The sequence below is a fragment of the Carassius auratus genome, chromosome 20, assembly GCF_003368295.1.
Source record: "Carassius auratus strain Wakin chromosome 20, ASM336829v1, whole genome shotgun sequence".
Taxonomy (NCBI): Eukaryota; Metazoa; Chordata; class Actinopteri; order Cypriniformes; family Cyprinidae; genus Carassius; species Carassius auratus.
This window is the reverse complement of record NC_039262.1, coordinates 1,725,259-1,744,199: the sequence shown is the minus strand read 5'-3', so window position 1 is coordinate 1,744,199 and position 18,941 is coordinate 1,725,259. Positions and strand designations below refer to the sequence as shown.

At 34.9% G+C, this 18,941-nt stretch overlaps 1 protein-coding gene across 11 annotated transcripts in view; it reads right to left on the bottom strand.

The window, feature by feature from the left end:
* The window catches only part of LOC113120487 (MAP/microtubule affinity-regulating kinase 3-like), a 50,969-nt gene that overhangs the window by 24,375 nt on the left and 7,653 nt on the right, over positions 1 to 18,941 (bottom strand). For all 11 annotated transcript variants that reach the window (XM_026290321.1, XM_026290329.1, XM_026290327.1 and 8 more), the window contains exons 2-4: positions 18,435 to 18,626; positions 17,949 to 18,002; positions 2,214 to 2,262 (exon numbers count right to left, since the gene is read on the bottom strand). In XM_026290321.1, coding sequence (XP_026146106.1) covers positions 2,214 to 2,262; positions 17,949 to 18,002; positions 18,435 to 18,626 — 295 coding nt within the window. The remainder of the gene's footprint in view (positions 1 to 2,213; positions 2,263 to 17,948; positions 18,003 to 18,434; positions 18,627 to 18,941) is intronic.

Here is an 18,941-nt window from a genome sequence, read left to right as displayed (position 1 = left end):
TTAGCTAAGAACACAAGTCTACTGCCTCTGGTTTAAGAGAAGCTCTTTGGCATGAAACTATGTTCCCACTGACACTAAAAACCCTCTCAGATGGGGAGCTATTTGCTGAAGCACATAGGTATTTTTTATATATATATTAATAACAAAGATTTATACACGTTCTCTGTCTATATCAACCCTCTACATTGCAAATAAATCACTCTCTTATGCGACTAAAACTTCACTCTGGGCGACTAAATGATGTCTAATATTAGCCAATGGCTAATTCTCAGATTGAACACGCTACAAATAAACAATATTCTTCATTGTATTTTCCTGCCAAAATAACGGAGTTCCTATGATTTTCAGCATTTAAGAACTGTCAGGTTTTCCGATAGTGGGCGGGCTAATGCGCAAACAACAATCTCATTGGCTGGTGCTCACCAATTATTGTCCCTGTTTTAATTTCAACAAATCAGTTCGAGCAAATGAACACAACCCGATTAATATTCATGAATCCAGTAACTCGCTAATCCTTAGTGCGTTTTATAATGTGCTTATTAGTAGTTTTTGTATTATCACTATCATCTTATAAGTATTAATGTTAGTTTTTTCCTTTTTTTTACTTTTTACAGAAACAATGAATGACCAACAAAGCACCACCACCAGTCCAGTTAAAATATTCAGTTAAAATATCTATGCATTAATTTATGGTAACCAAGTTTTAATTCTAATTACTAAAGTTCTATCATTAAATAATACTTGATTATCATATTATAATGCTTCACTGACTGATGTTAGGATTGTACTTCGAGATATTTAAAAAGCAGTGCCATTTAAAATATATATATATAAATAATTATATATAATACTATATAATATTATCTGCGGCGATGCTTCTGCAATGAGGAACGAGTGTTTGCGTGCTCATGGTTGCCAAATTGCTTAAAATAAGGAAAACACCAGGAAGAAAATGTAATTTACATTTAGCTGACGCTTTTTTTTTATCCAAAGCGACTTACAATTGCTATATATGTCAGAGGTCGCACGCCTCTGGAGCAACTAGAGGTTAAGTGTCTTGCTCAGGGACACATTGGTGTCTCACAGTGGATTCGAACCCGGGTCTCTCACACCAAAGACGTGTGTCTTATCCACTGCGCCAACACCACCCCCTAAAATGTATCTATGCAACAGTGAAGCTCTGATGCGGGAATTTGAACTCTTGATATCTGACAACCTCACTCGTGAGGGTTTACAGAGTAGAGGAGTGTAGAGCAGTACCTTTTTTGGACGTTTGTCACACTCTTTTTGGAAAGTATGCTTGAATTTGAAATATTCAATATTCACAATATTTTCAAATTTTATATCATCGTCGAAATTAATCCGATATTATTGCTAATATTTGATATAATGCCCAGTCTCAGTGGCCACTCCCAGTGGCCACTCGTGTAACTCGTGGGAACATGATAATATGTCATGGTAATGAGATATTAATATTTGGTAACGTCATATTAACTCGTGGGAACATGATTATTATGTCATAGACACCAGATCATTTTGTCAAGGTAACGACATCCAACTATTTCTTTATCAACTTAATGCTTCTATGCTTAAATAAAAGTTTTTAAAAAAATTCTTACTGACCTTAAAATTTTTACTTAAGTGCATAAAGCAGCCTTTATATTTTAAGAAGGGAGTACCTCATAAGGTGATCGTCATATTTATTTAGGGGTAAGTTTGAGAACCCATGTGCAATTTCATATTGTCACCACTGACCATTCAGCATCCAGAACTAGAACTACATACTTTATAATAAAAGACAAGGGTCTCTAATGAACACAAACACCTGCTCATGTTCCGGAATGGCAGATGGGGGTCGCTGAGGGCCGATTAAGGTATTGGGGTGAGTGAGGGGCCAGGGGCCACACAGAGATGACATCATGAGACAGGGGGGAGGAGAGGCATGTGCAGGCCGTCAGATGATGGATGCTCAACAATAGAACACACAGAGGCATACAGGAGTGCTTTTGTACTGCTGGGAGGAGCCACTCAGCCGTCTGAATAGGAGCGGTGTGGTGGCTCTGGGAAAATAAGAGGGAGTTCCTGCACAGAGGATTAGAGAGGCCTCCACTACACTCCGCTTTGTGTGCCACATTCCCAAACATCTCCACAGAGAGAAAGAGACAGAGAGAGAGAGAGCGCTTCTAAAAACATATTACTGTAAAACAGCTTACCAATATTCGGATGATTTAGAATCTTCATTATTCTTACTTCCCTGAAGAGCTGCAAGAGAAGACAAAAAATGCTAAATTAGTGGATGGGCTGCATTCTTTTTCTTTCTTTCTTTTTTTTTTGAAAGACATTATTACTGTTCTTTTAAAAATTCTGTTAATAAAGGAATTCTGAATAAAAAGTCAACATGTGTTTTCAGCACTGATAATAACGGTAAATGTTTTCGAACAATCAATTGGGATATTAGAATGATTTCTGAAGGATCATTTGACACTGAAGACTGGAGCAATGATGCTGAAAATAATGGTTATTATAGTTAACAAAAATTATTGCTGTTATTTGAAATATAAATAAATGTAATAATAAATGTCAAACATTTTTACATTTATTAAAATAAAAAAATCATACTTTATTTCAACTAGTTTGCAAGGCAACTTTCCAATTTTCCATTTAGTTTAACTTGATGTACTAAAACAACTCTAACTGAAATAAAAATTAAAACAAAAACTACAGACACACTTAAAAACTAAACATCAAAATATTAACAAAATTACACTTAATTCACACTGCTGAAAATGTAAAATGAAAACTGCCATCATAGAAATATATAGCATTTATTAATATATTAACACAGAAAACAAAGATTTTAAATTATAATAACATTTCACTATTACTGTTTTTACTGTATTTTTGATCAAGTAAATACAGCTTTGCTAAGCATAAGAGACTTCTTTTAAAAATCCTCTAAATATGGCTGAAGTTCCTGCCTTTAATGAGAATCTATGGGAATTTTGTTTTATTGTTCACCAGGCAAAAATTCATGTAGGAGTATTTTGAAAAGTTATACATAGTACACTTGCTGTTCAATTCAATGAAAAAAAATAAGCTCACTTTTATCAATTCTATTCAATTTCCAGCTGAAAGGCGTGTGCACCAAAACTGAATTGAGAATGCCTTGTAATACTATTACAATTTTTATTTCATCATTCTCTCTTTACATTATCACCATATATCCAAACATTAGCTCTCCTGATCCTTCCAAAAACACTTTAGCATTTCAGCCAGACTCATTCACCTCCAAACCAATCATTTTTAAGAGTCTACTATGTACGTCACACTGACGTGTGCAATCAAACTCGAAAAGACTGAAAACGTGACAAACAGTCAAAGGTACAAAATGTTTTGTGTCCATTTCACAGAGTTCAATAGTCAGTACCCGTTGCACAAAAAGAGACTACCAAAGATCAATACCCCCCTCTGAGTGCAGGGCTAATTAAGGCTCTTAGTCAGCCAGCAATCTATACTAAACACTAGTACAAACACTTTTCACATGCTTTCTCATCTATCTAAACATGTAGACAAGGTCAGGTACATTAGAGATGAGGGATAACCTGAGCTGACATCAAAGTGGACGCTTGTGATCCTTGAACCCCAGCGCTGTAGTACAGTAGAGTGAAACAGATCCAAATGATGGCATCTTATTTCAACAGGCCAGAGAGAGTAAAAGACTAAATTTAGCTGTAAACACAGCCTGTGACTTTGTACATGAAAAGTGGTAACACGATCTGTACAAGCAGACGATGTTCAGTTTATTTTCCACTCAGGTAGGATCAAATCTACAGCGCCAGAGTAAAATAAATAATATTTTATCAAACATGCAGACTTCACAGAATGTGATGCCGTAAATGATGCCGACATAACACATCTTTTTATTACGATGTTTTTGTTGACGGGTTTCGTGATAATCGGTGCCTGATAACAGGCTGACGGCATTTAAAGTGGCAAAACAGATTACTGTGATCACGGTCTGGGGCTTTTCCTTGTGACTTGCAGTAAGCAGGATGCTGGGAGCACATGTTCTACAGCAGTAGATTCAGCCCGCAGTCACCAATTACAGAGCACTAATTAAAGAGAGCGAGGTCTCCGCTAATGAGCGGAAGCCATCCAGACATAGATAGGCAACGCGTCTAGAGAAGAGCTGCTCTGAGGTGGAACATCAGCTGTTTAACATCTTCTGTGAATCGTAAGTGATGAGTCATCAGTAGTGTCAGAGATGGGGATGGACATCCAGAGCTTCCTGTTTAGATGTCAGAACAGCACACTGCTGGGAGTCTAAAACGTTTACTCATCACTCACCCATCTGCGTCACTTATAAGGAAAAAAATTATGTAATGATGAATAAGAATTAATGTGGAAGAAGTGAATTGATGAATAAAAATGATTTATGGCATTATTTTTTAAAGCATCTTAAAAAGTGACTCATCTTTTGCACTGCACTATATTTGGATAATGCTATCAAAAATAAGTAAAAATGACTTTCAAAAACCAATTAAGAATTCAGATATTATTCAAACATATGATCAACAATAACAATAACTGAGATCACAATAAGCTAAATATATACAAAATCATAATTTATCAAATTCTGCCAAAAAACCTAGTCTCCTAAATTTCAAATGAAAATAATAAAAAGTTATAAAATAAAACTTTAAATAAATGGCAGTGCTACTAGTATCAATTAAAACAGACTAGAAGAATTTAGAACTAGAAGAAAAAAACTAGAAGATTTGTTTTCAAAGAATAATGCCCTAAATTTAAACTTGTGAATAAAAATAAAATGTAATAAACAAACAAACAAACAAAGCATATCATCAATCTGCTCAGACTAGAGCCATTTATAAACTAATAACAACTTAAATTTTAACATATTGAAATAATACAAAATATTAAAATAATAATTATTAAGTAAATACATTAATAAATAAATAAATTAATTAATTAATATGTGCAGTATTAATCAGACAATCAGGCTGCAAGAACATTTAGTTTGAATTAATAACATAATAATAAAATTATTTATAAAAAAAATAAAAAATATATGTAGTGTATGTGTAACGATCAGATAAGACTGAACAGTCTGTTGTCAGTTAACAATGTCTTTTTATAATTTATGAAAAAAAAAAGTGTCTGAGTAGTATCAATCAGGCTAGAAGAATGATTTCTTTTCAACAAATAGTGACTTTTCATCTGTTCCCATCATAAAGCTCTATACAGAATATAGAAGAATATAGATGCAAAAATTTTTCTATAAAGAAGAACTACCGGTAACTATACAGACTTCTGATACATCCTTTTTGAATTCTGAAAGCTCCAGTGGCCCATTAATTGAAAGTGCATGAAGGAAAGAATGACTAGAAGGTCTGGAATGAGACAAAGGGTGAGAACCTACCCATCTACTTCATCAAATTCTAGGTGGACTGAATGTTCTCCTGTAAATAACACACTGTGTAGATGCCATGCTCTTCAACATCAAGTGCCTGATGTTGTGTGTGTAGGAGGGTAGCAGCACTTCAGAGAAAAGCCTTCTTTACAACACATGCATGCACTTTTGTAAATGGATGCAACCTTATCTGTAACATGCCTGCAAGGAATTAGCACAGCATTTACTTGAAGCGCTATCATGCATGTGTGTTAGAGTGTATGTCCAACATTGTGGTGTTAAAGCAGAATTGGAGCATGCACTTTTGCCCATGTGCACATCTCTCTAAAAATGTGAGGTTTTCTCATGGCCTGAGGTGGAAGCTACTTCCTGTGTTTCACAATGAATACACTCAATGGTGTTCTGTGGGAAAACACACAGCACTGCTGAATAATTCACTAGTTTCACAAAGTGATGATGCTTTTCTTTGCAGTCGCTGGAGACCGTCTGTCTTTGCCTTTAGTTCTACTTCTGGGAAAAGCACACCAAGATGAAGCTGCATGAATGTTGTCAAATCATCAGACATGAGGAAGCAGAATGAGTCGGGTTGGTATTATTTTAAGGGCAAATTAATGTTTGATCACTGGTTGGTGCCATCAAGGAATCTCAGAAGAAAGCATAAAACCAAAGGGTTAGTTTACACAAAAATGAAAATTATGTCATTAATGACTCACCCTCATGTCGTTCCAAACCCGTGAGACCTCCGTTCACCTTTGGAACAAAGTTTAAGATAATTTTAGATTTAGTCCGAGAGCTCTCTGTCCCTCCATTGAAACTTGTGTGTAGAGTAAACTGTCCATGTCCAGAAAGGTTAGAAAAACATGACATGTGACATCAGAGGGTGAGTTAGAATTAGTTGAAGCATTGAAAATCCATTTTGGTTATGACTTTATATCTTTATTCAGCATTGTCTTCTCTTCCGGGTCTGCTGACGTACAACGCTGCTGACATGTTTTCTGGTGCACCCAATAACAAAGATTACATGTCAGCATCGTCGTACATCAGCAGCATCACTGCAGAGTTGTGAACACGCTCACAACAGACCCGGAAGAGAAGACAATGCTGAATAAAGTCGTAATTTTTGTTATTTTTGGACCAAAATGTATTTTCTGTGCTTCAACAAATTCTAACTGATCCTCTGATGTCACATGAACTACTTTGATGATGTTTTTCCTACCTTTCTGGACATGGACAGTATACCGTACATACATTTTCAATGGAGGGACAGAATGCTCTCGAACTAAATCTAAAATATCTTAAACTGTGTTCTGAAGATGAACGGAGGTCTTACGGGTTTGGAACATGAGGGTGAGTCATTAATGGCATAATTTTTGGGTGAACTAACCCTTTAACTCACTCAGGTCTGGTCCACTTTTTAAGATTGAATTTGATTCAAATTCCCAATAAAAGCCTTACGCAAGGTTGCGGGTTCGAATCCCAGGGAACACATGTTAGACAAAAATTGTTAGCCTGAATGCAATGTAAGTCGCTTTGGATAAAAGCGTATGCTAAATACATAAATTAAATTAAATGTAAATAAAATTTTTACATTTAATTCTCAATGAATATTATCATTGGTTCTTAACCTCTGACGAATTCACTGGTTCATTGAAAAATCATTTATCCAGTGTGTTATTTGTTATTTGGCCACAGATGCATGTTGAGTCTCATAAGTACAAACAGGCTAGCTTGAGAAACCACAGAAAACAGCGAATTTCTGCTCCGAGTTCCTGAAGTGACAGGAAGAGGTTTTTGTCTGTGCTTTCATTTGACTTACTAAAAGCCAAACAGATTAGCATAATCCACTAAAGTCTTTTGAGCGGTAAATGTAGAGCCGTCAATTTAATACATTAGTGCAAGTAATTATAAAATAATATTCTTAAAGAATTATCATCAGAGCCACTGAAGTACTTGAATTAATCACCTGAGCTGTAATAGCTATTTGACTAATCACCCTGGAGATGCAGAAAATGACATGACTATGTTTGATTGGCTGATGGCACTGCAAGAACTCCTCACAAATAACTCTGAGCTGTGATGTCAAAGACAGCAAAGAGGAGAAATTACACCCCAATTCATATTTTAGCACTAAAAAAGAATAGTAAATGAGATTATACGTTTTTATATTAATGTATTTTTAAAATGAAATGTATTTCTTGTGATGCAAAGCTGAATTTCAAGCATCGTTACTCCAGTCTTCAGTGTCACATGATCTTTATATTAATCATTCTAATATGAAACATATTATTTATAAAAACAATTTAGGTTGAAAACAGTTGTGATTTTTAATATTTTTGTAGAGGATTCTTTTATGACTTATTCTTATTGTTTTATTCTTTTATGACTGTCAAGTCATAAAGGATCCTGTGTTAATGGCTCTGTGAAGGAAAAGTAAAAATGCAAGCTAATTTCCTGAGGTTACTAAAATAGCCCCACCCACCACTGTACAAACACCAATCACACACTGGTCACTCTGGATACCAGCAGGCAACTGGCAGTAGAGAAACAGGAAACACTTCTGCAGTCCCTCAACAATCACCCCACACTCCCCTTCTCTCAGCAGCACATCTCATAAACAGGAAGTCTCTCATAGAGACGCAGTCGTTTGTACCGAGTGAGAAAGAGAGGGGCCGTCCACACTGCACACAGTTCTCCCCACTACAAACACCCATCTGTAGCATATGAGCTGCTGCGGTAATATAGACGAGCGCTTAACATGTTCACCATTCACAGTTATTATGAACTCCAAAGACAGCTATAATGCGAAATAATTAGACTTAATAAAAAAAGGGTTAATTGAAAATATTAAAAATAAATATTCACAAATAGTGGTTAGCACAATTTGTATTGGTAAAGTGTTTACTCTTCCCTATTCCTACATTGAATATACACAATTTGCATATTTAAATAATATAAAAAATTATATTATGTTAAATTTTGTTTTTTGCTAAATTACATTTAATGGTGTTTTTAAATTATTAATGTTTCTAAATATTAACTTAAATTCATTATTTGAGCATTAGATGATGGCTAAGGTAATCCAAATGCAAAAATGTGGGAAACGAGTGATTAAATATCCAGTATCTACAGTGCATTACTAATAGGTTATTTGGATGTTTTCTCTCTAAAATCAAAACTTGCAACCCATTTTCAGGTCATGTCATGAGTCACGTTGGTCAAAAATACCCTCAATACTCTCCACACACTGTCGACGTGACAGAGAAGTAGATTTTAAAAGTGTCTACGGTGCTAGAATCTCTTAAAGGACAAATAAGGTTCAAAAACTCGTACACAAGAACAAACAGAAACAATATTAAAGGGGCTATTTGATTGCAGATTAAAAAATAAATAAATAACCAATACATAAAATTATGTAAAAATACATGCATAAAAGCATATTTCTTTGAGCACTTTGAATTGATGACCTATCAAACAGAATGGCCCTAAACCACTAACCACAACAGGAAGTCAAACTTAACGCACAAACACGTGCTGCTACATAACACACAAACAGACGACTTCCCATTTTGATAAACACTCAGAAATCAGAGCCTATATTCAGTTCCTTCTGAAGCTGAAGGAGAAACACTGTTCACCTGATTCGAATGACATTCGAGGGGATCAAGTGTAAAGTACGAAAGCGTAAGTGGGACACATAAGACAGAAAATAATCTGGAGATGAAGGGTATCAGACAGCTTTAAGCTTTCACTGAAGCATCAGGGTGATATTACTTCCTAAAAGATTGCATTTTCTTTTTCTGCTATGATAAATCCAGCCTGCCATCCAAGATATCAGGGCAAGTTATTAAGAGATTCCAATAAAGAAAAACCTGTGAGTCAAGATTTACTATCACCTGATACTCAAAGAGCTTATAGGAACCAGAAAAGTAGAAAAGGGACAAGTAAAAATAATCTAAAACACGTTTGGGCAAGACATACAAGTTTGGATCCACTTAAAGGTGAGTGAGCGCAGACCTTCATCACAATTACCGAAAATTATAATTACAGAACATTATAAGATTCACTCAGAGGGATCTCTCGGCTGGCCTAATTGGATGAGAGCCCGCTTTCCTTCAGCAGCATGATAAAGTGTTTGTGTCTTTAACTTCCTCCACGGCTCATTTCCCCGTTTAAGGTGCATGCAAACAGCAGTTACCATTCCTCACGCTCTTCCATTTCTGAGAACATGAAACGCTCTCAAATTTCTCAAATTAGAATTCAGCAAAAACAAAATACCTGCTAGGTTGTCATGACATACCCCTGATTATATTTGATTGTTTCGTTATGTGCTTATTTAAGGATTGTGTAGAAAAGGACGAAACAAGCCATACAAGAAACAGAGGCAATAACTACCTTGTATATTTTTTCTTAAGAAAATGTGAGTGTTCCGAGTGCTTGCCAGGACATTGCTTTGCGGTTGCGAAAGAGTTCAGAGTGTTTTTTAATACACAAAAATTCAAAAGTTTAGGGTTGGTACAATTTATTTATTTATTTATTAATTGTAAAAAAAAAAACTGCATTTAATTAATAATAATAAAAAGTCAATATTGTAAACAGTTGCGCTGCTTAATATTTTTGCGGAAATTGTGATGCTTTTTTTTCACAAAATAAAAATTTATGAATTTAACTGGTTGCTCTTTTCAGAACATTAAATGAGAATGAGGCTTTAAAAATAATATAAGCATCAAATGCAACTTTTGTGCTGTATTCCAAGTTTTCTAAAGTCATCTAACTGAATTGAAACCGATCCAATGAATCATTTGATCCAGTTTAAAAAAAGCTCTGAATGATTTGTACACAAATTACACATTTTGGTTCTCAGGATCAGATCTGGACTTGGATACAGCTGTTAAAAGCTTATTGGAGAAGATAACCAGTGAAAAACAACTTCAGTTCGGTATGTTTCTCACACGAAACTATATGAGGACTTCAGAAGACTTAGCAAAGATGGCAAAACAAGTCTTATTGACCACTATTCTGTTTGAAGCTTTAATGTCTCAGTTTGCATTCATTCCATTTGACCAGTATTCATCAAAATGTTCATTTTTCAAGACAACGTGGGTTTGAAACGGCAAGAGGATGAATACAATTTAATATTAAATATTCAATATTTAGGTTTAGGGGTAGACTTTCCCAGGCTTTCTAACGCGGTGCAGCGATGCTGGTGAATCAGTCTGTTTTGATCACAACCAAACGTTTACAAATCATTCATTCTGCCAGACACATACGCAAGACAGGACGAAAATAACAAAAAAGGTAGACTAAATACCAGACGCAACAATATCCTGAACCTCATCAAGGATCAAAGAGATTAAACAACTAAGCTGAAATGAAAGACAAAAATTCAAAGGAATACTGTGGGCTCAAGCATAGTTTCATAACAATGTACAGTATGAATTGACTTTGAAAGAGATAAAAGAAGTCAGTCAAGTGAGAAAAGCCACAATTTAAGTGCACAATTGGACATATCAAGCTTGTTTTGCCTTGTAGCTTTATCCCAACTCGGACAGGACTAATTTGCTTTGAAAAAATTTGGTAGATCTGAGTTCCACACACATTTTTTGTGATCCTGTCTGAATAAAACAAGGCTGTGTTTTCCCCCCTCAAACAACCTTGGTAACATTACGCTGCAAATAACCTAGTGTTTTTCAGTTAACACAAGGGAAATTTAGTCCCATGCAAAAAGGAATGTCTGTGATTGTGGTGTATTATTCTTTACATAACGCTTCTTCTAACCTTCCCTGAATATTGAAACTAAAGCTTAAAGCTAAAAATATAATACTAAATACTGTGTTTCACTGTCTGGTGTGCTTTAATTATGAATTTAAACATTATTGGTGTTACAAGACTATTTGTTGCTTTAGTAGACCAAGTTAAACTACAGGGAACTAGTAAATAATTCCTTGCGTACTTTCATGAAGCTTTTTATATTACAAAAGTTTGGAGTTGTAAGATTTTTATGTTTTTGAAAGATATCTCTTTACTTCTCCAAGGATGCATTTATTTGATCCAAAAACACAACATATTTTATATGTATTTGAAAAATGCATCATTACTGCAGTCTCCAGTGTCACATGATCATTCAGAAATCTGCTCAAGAAACATTTCTTATTATTACCAATGTTGAAAACCGTTATGATGCACATATTTGTGGAAACCAGGATTTTTGATGAATTGAGAGCTCAAAAGAACAGCATTTATTTGAAATGGAAATCTTTTTTTTTTTACATTATAAATGTCGTTACTGTCACTTTTGATAAATTTAATTTATCCTTGCTGAAAAACAGTATTAATTTATATTAAAAAAAAGAACATTGAAATTTTGAATGGTTATGTATATAATAACACAATTACTCACATCCAGTGCACACTCGTAAAAATAATTAAGATTTCTCTCCCATCCATACGTACACATTTTGTATGTTGTTTATTGTAATTCAAAAGTGGCTTAGCAAATGCATCACAGAGATTTTCTCGAATGTGAAGGAAACATGAGCTGTGTCCTGTAAGGTCTGCCATCTAATAACAATTTCCTAAAGGGTCAACAGGCAGACAAAATGAAGAAAATGTTCCATCCTCGTCAGTCGACACGCAAACAGAACAATAACAAGAAGAGGAAATACATCAGTGGATAAAAGAGAAGAAGAGAGCTTTCAGCCCATCTGGGTGGTGTTGTCTGATAGGATGTGGTGTGGTCCGACCGACCCCTGCATAATCCTGACACCTTTGCCCCCTTTCTCTTCAAACCGGCAGACCTGGTGATTAAATGCATTTAGCCATTCTTGCCTGTATGTGTGTGTTTGAGGAATGGAAAGAGTGAAAGAGCGTCCTAATGTGACTGCAGCATATCCCTTACTGACTCATGGGATTCAATTTAGCGCTTGAAATATTTCCGTGAAACAAGCATCTAAGCTCATCACATAGATCACAGAAGACATGATTTTATACCTTTCCTTCACTTACAAGAAAGAACCAGTGTGAACCTAGTAAAACTTAGGTGTTGTGAACTTCATCTGAAAATAAATAAACAAACAAATTATAAATAAAGAATAAATAAAACGTTTGCTTTTAAAAACTGCACTGTGAATTGCTTCAATAATTGTCCAATTGAAATGCCAATATTAGAGGAAAGCAGTGTGTTAATTAGAAATTCATGATTAAAAAAACCTCTAATCTGGCTGATCGGATAAAAAAAAACAGGAAATGGGAAGTCCATTATATTAGCAGCTGGCAAACCTTGAAGAAAAAACAACAATAAAGTAGCCACTGGAAGATTTGCATGTCTGGCTTTTTACATGTTACTTGTTACTTGTTTTACATTCTTAAAAAAGTAATTCGCATAGTCATGTTTCTTTATAGAACTTTGACCTTTCATACAGTTTTTTACATGGTAACCAAAGGAGGACGGGGATAACCAATCCAGATGTTATGAAATATCAGGTCAAATCCAGACATAATAAGGCAAACAAGTAACAAATGGACCTGCACAGATGTATTGCTTTCTGGATGATGCAAGCACAAATGAGGTCAATGCAAGCGGGACGACAAGCCCGGAAAATGCTGCCAGACTAGGTTTTGTAAACATTCCCATTGCCATTCCTAAATCGTTCTCATTTTCCTATATGTAGTTGTGTAATCATTCAGGAGAACACCCATTAGGGTCGTATGATTTCTGTTATGGCGGACAACACACCAAACGATGGAATCCATTAACAATGTAACAAGGCATCCCATGGAAATTGGCAAATTTTGAACAAATAAATTAAAAGTAGGGCTGTACAACAAATCAAACACAGTAGTATTACACATACTCCAGCAACGTTACGTGATGCTTGTGGTGTTTTCAGCTTTTCTTTTTATAAAACCATCATCATATCACACACACGGAAACTAGCGTGACAATGAAATGATTAAAACTTTATTTTAATTTGGATTTTTTTCTTCCAATTTTTCATTTTAGCAGTAAAACGTACTTTGTTTGCCAAAAATAATTGCTAAATTGTCATTTGAGTACATATGCTAATAAATTTGCATTAAATGACAAATCCAGACAGAATAAATTTGCATTAAATGACAAATCCCAACAGAATTGAAATATAACATTTTCCCAGGGTCCTAATATTGTAAAAAATAAAATAACACAAAATAAAATAATTATATATATATATATATATATATATATATATATATATATATATATATATATATATATATATATATTTTATTCTTATAATAAGAATCCTACTGATGAGACTTGCCTTTTGATTATTAAATATTTATTTAAACCAGTAAACCATTAATTCAATAATTAAACAGAATTAAGAAAATAAAACAGAAAACAGAATTTGAGAATTCATATGACCCTTAATATAACAGTTAATCTTTAATACATAATCAAAAACATTTATAAAAAAAAAAGAAAGAAAAATAATTTGTGGAAAAATTAAATAGGGCTCTAAATGATACGTTATAAAACATCCCTAAGCACTTGTCCTTTCCTCATGACCACACACAATGGAGAGGCCGACCCATCTGTGCACCACACTAGAAACAGGCATATCTGAGCAGGTGCCGGGCGATGTTGCTTTAGGCCAAATCAAAGTGACTGAACTTAGGATTTAAGGCCTTCTCTCAGAGGAGAAATGGTGACTCATCCTATGTTCATTCACCCTTTCCCTGATCTCAGATGTTCCTCATTCACAATCTGTGAGAATGCATGATTAATGCTGCATGAGAGTTTCTAGGATACCAGTGGCAGAAAAAAAAATCATCTGGGATCACTGAACGGAACTCTTACATCAACACCCACGTACACCCACACGCATGATCTGAAAACACGCAGTCATGACGTTCACGCGCTGCTTTCAGCTTCCGCGCTCTCAACCTTGACTCCATCGCAGGGTTGTCCATCACTGATATTCATACATAAAAATAGGTTAATTTTAACAAGGAGATGGAACCAGCACCAGAGGCTGTCTTCCCACTCTCAGCGGTTGCGTAAGAGGTTGCGCCAACGCAAATAAAAACAGCATCGGTGAGAGACGAAGACGAAAAAGCTCTGGGAAGCAGAGAAGTGGTCACTGTCTGTGAGAGGGCCTGAGGTGTGTGGGTGGATGCTGTATTTGAATATTAAGGTTTACGGCAAAGAGCTGTGTGCCAAATGACACAGCGGCTTCAAGACGTGTAAAAACTGACTCAGTATTTAGCATAGCGATTTCCTCTATGTCTAGTATCACTGCACTGTAAGTGTCAACCATCAACATGAAACGAGTAAGAAGCATGAAAAACAAAAGTGCATGGGACATTATTTGTTTATAAAAAAAAAATATATATATATATATATATAATTATATATATATATATATATATATATATATATATATATATATATATATATATATATATATATATATATATATATATATATATGGTTTTTAGATCAATATGAACTAAAAACCACAAAACTCTAATTGTGATTTGATACGGTCTCAAACTAACAACTAGACACATAATTAAAGGTACAGTTCGTCATCACATTCATACCCTCATGTTGTTCCAAACCTGTATGAATGACTTTGTCTTCTGTGGAACACAAAAGAAAACAATTCGAGGAATTCTCAAATCCAAAACATCAATTTGAAGACATTGACAGACATTTTATATTTTTTTCTAATATATCTTTTTTGTATTCCTCAGAAAAAAATTACATGAGGGCAAGTAATTGACAGGTGAAAGCATGGCTTTAACAACCTAATCTACATAGTAATAATATGACATGAACTTCTTTATTTGCATGGGGACTGGACTACATAAATATGGGTCAGACATTCGCAAGCCATTGTCTGGGCCGGACCTCCACTGTCATCCACTACTGACAGTATTATTATTTAACAAAGGGGTCATCGCTTCCCATTCACTCCCACATGAGGGTCTCATTAGAAAGTCCAGAGAAGAAAACAACAATCCACTTACACAACAAGCAACACTCAAAACCTTTGCCAAAGATCCCAGCACAGATAAACTCATCATTATAAAAGCTTGTTTTTGCACCTGATACTGAAGCGGAAAATAGGATAAGAAAAAAAGATAAAGCCGAAACTAGAAGTGAATACAAGTTCTTCCAGTCAATTGGAAGATAAAACAATCTGTGACCCAGTTTTGCTTGAGAAACCCTGGTGTCTACAGGAAGTAAGTGAGGAGGAGTGCAGCTACCTTGTTACTTGTAATTTAGCTGAGGTTTTTATCCAAAACGACTTGCAAGGAAAGTCTCTAAGGACTCAGTTCTTCAACTGCACCTATTGCAACCTTTATATTTGCAGTGTAGCATGTTACGCATTTGGATACCAATACTCCAATTTCCCTTTTGCCGTGGTAATATGAAAGATCAGACATGAGATGTCAAGCAGTGGAAGTGTGTAATGGCTGCAGCTTCTGAATCTGCCGTGATAATGACTCATGTGATAATGATGTAAGTACAGACGAGCAATCATTACACACTGCCGCTGACATGAGTTTTGGACAGAGGTATTGTAGCAAACATATTTGCAGAGGTTGAAACAAAAAAATAATACATATGAAGGGATGTACTATGCTTGAACAATACTAAAATAATTACACAACAAATGTCAATATCTGCATTAACATTAATAATAGCATTTATAATAAATTGTTCATATTATTTATGGTCGCGTTGGCTTAAAACATACACAAATGTCTTGAGGTTGGTAAGATTTGAAACGTTTTTGAAAAAAGTTATGCTCACTAAGGCTGCATTTTCTTTTATTAAATACATTTAAAAAAAAAACAATAATAAAGTGAAATATTATTGCAATTCACAAAACGGTTTTATATTTAAATATATTGTAAAATGCAATTTATTCTTTTTATGCCAAGCTGAATTTTCAGCATCATTACTCCAGTCTTCAGTGTCACATGATTCTTCAGAAATCACTCTAATATGCTGATTGGGTGATCAAAAAACGTTTATTATCGATTTTTAAAACAGTTTTGCGGTGTCATATTTTCAAAATTGTTTGATGAATAAATTTCAAAAGAACAGCTTTTATTTAAAAAGGAAATATTTTGTAATTTTATAAATGGCTTTACTAACACTTTTGCTCAATTCAGTGTGTCCTTTCTGAATAAAGGTACTAATTTCTTAAAAGAAAAATTGACCAGTAGTGTATATAATTAAACACCCAGCCATATTTAAAATTAGAAAAATGATGTCATATCAACCAGGAAAAAATAAAATAAAAATTAACAGACTTTCCCACCTTTTGTGTTCATTTGATAAATCTTTTTAATGATTTTGGAGTCAAACTCATCTGAATGTTAAATTCCTCACTTTTAAAATACATTTGTCATTATTTAATATACAGTATAGACAGATAGAGATACATACATATAAATCTGTATTAGCCATAACATTCAGCCACTTTAAAAAGACATCTAGCAATTCATTTGCAAACCCAAATTTTCTATTCCACTATTACTTTTTAAAGGAGAGTTGCTTCTTCCATGCCTTCAATTAAAAACTCAATGTAAAGCAAACCAAACAATGACAGATGATTTTCAATACTAACCAACAGACCTTCATTAATCAACCTCAGGTTATTGAGGACATGACATCTTAATTGGAAATACATACTGGGAGTCGCAGTGGGGCTTCACTCGGGCTCAGTCCCACTTAGTCTCTCCCCTTATGCCCCAAACCGATCACCACCTTCCCTCCAGAGACACAACCTAAGCCATGGGCTGTCAATCGGCTCGCAAATGGAAAACGGCCTAAATCAATGGCCTGGAAAAACAAGTGCCAGCTAATTATAGGGAAAAGGGCAGCCAGTGCAAGAGAACATCAACACCTCACATTGGCCTCAATGTGCCAATGCGATCTATACTGTGTGTCCAGAATTAAAAGAAAAAAATGCACAGAGGCCAATCACAATTTTTTTTTTTCAGAAATGACAAACTCCAGAAGACCCAATCTAAGCAAAGAGTCCCTTCTAAGCGCTCTGCTTTCCACTCTGCATACGTGTAGTTATTATACGAGCCACTCATTCTGATTTCTCGGCTCCTGCTATTATTAGCTGCCTCTGAAATCCAAGTCCACTGAGGGTTCCTCCATCAGCTACTGCTCTCCCATCATGCACCACTCTGAACAGAAGTCCCTTTGATTTTTGGTTTGCATCTTGTGCCGATGAAAACAAATATGTCATCTAATGCCAAATCAAAAAGATAACAACGGGGATTTAAAAAATAGGCAATAAAACAAGCAGTCCAAAGGTAACTGTCCCTTGCAAAGGAATACAGTAACGCTGTTATCTACATATGTGGTTAATGTTTCATTCACTCTGGAAGGACAAAAGGGGACTCCATTCCTGCACACTCTTGTCCCTAAACCAGTAAAAGAGAAAAGGATAGGGAGAACGAGTGGGACCGGATTTTTATAGCTCAGTAGTAATCCCGAAATGTTTACCTTTTGAAGGCTGGTAGGATTAAGTTGTGTCTTATCAATTATTTTTATGGCCACCTGAAGGAAAAAGAGAGGAAGAAAAATACATTTCACAGTCTTGTTCACTGATGGCTGAGAGTAACCAATAAAAGAGTATTAATAAGACAATTGTATCTCCGCAGCTGAACTCAACATCATTGTGAATCTCATCAAGCAAGTCAAGATCGTATTTCATCCCCAAATCAAAAGAAAAAAACTATTACTACTAGACTATTTATTTATAATATTTCTATTTTAGATATATTTTAAAGACCATTTAAAGACCAGTTTTCTTTTTTTTTTCCATAATGACATTATTTTATGTAAATAAAAAAATAAAAAAATAAAAATTCGGAGAAATTTATATCACAATAATCAGATTTTGGGCAGAAAAAAGCAATATTATATACAGTATATATATAAATTGTGCAAAAAACAAATGTTCTTGATTGAGATCTTCATGAAGCTCACCTCTCGTCCTGTAAGAATGTGTCGTGCCAACTTGACCTTGGCAAAGTTGCCCTTGCCGATGGTTTTGAGGAGCCGGTAGTTGCCGATATGTGGCTGCTCATCGGCACAGGAGGCGATGGAGTTCCGACAGCGCGCCCCTGACCGCCCGGGACGGGACGCCACTTCATTCCGCCCGTCCGTGTGTGATGTGTGCTGGAGACAGATGAAATAAAGAAAATTAGTAAAGACAGTATGTCCATAGCATGTCCACTCCCCCCCACACAGTTATTTTACTCTCGAGGATGCATTATATTGATCATTTAATTTTTTACAAAATATTTCAGTTTCCAAAAGAATTTGGCATCACAACTTTTTTCAACATTATTAATAATAAATAAAATAAAAAAAACCCACAAAACTTCTGACACTTTCATGTTACAATGAGACTGGGGTAATGATTTGCATTACAGGAATAGGCATATTACAACAGAAAGTTATTATCAATAATAATATTTTACAATATTATTA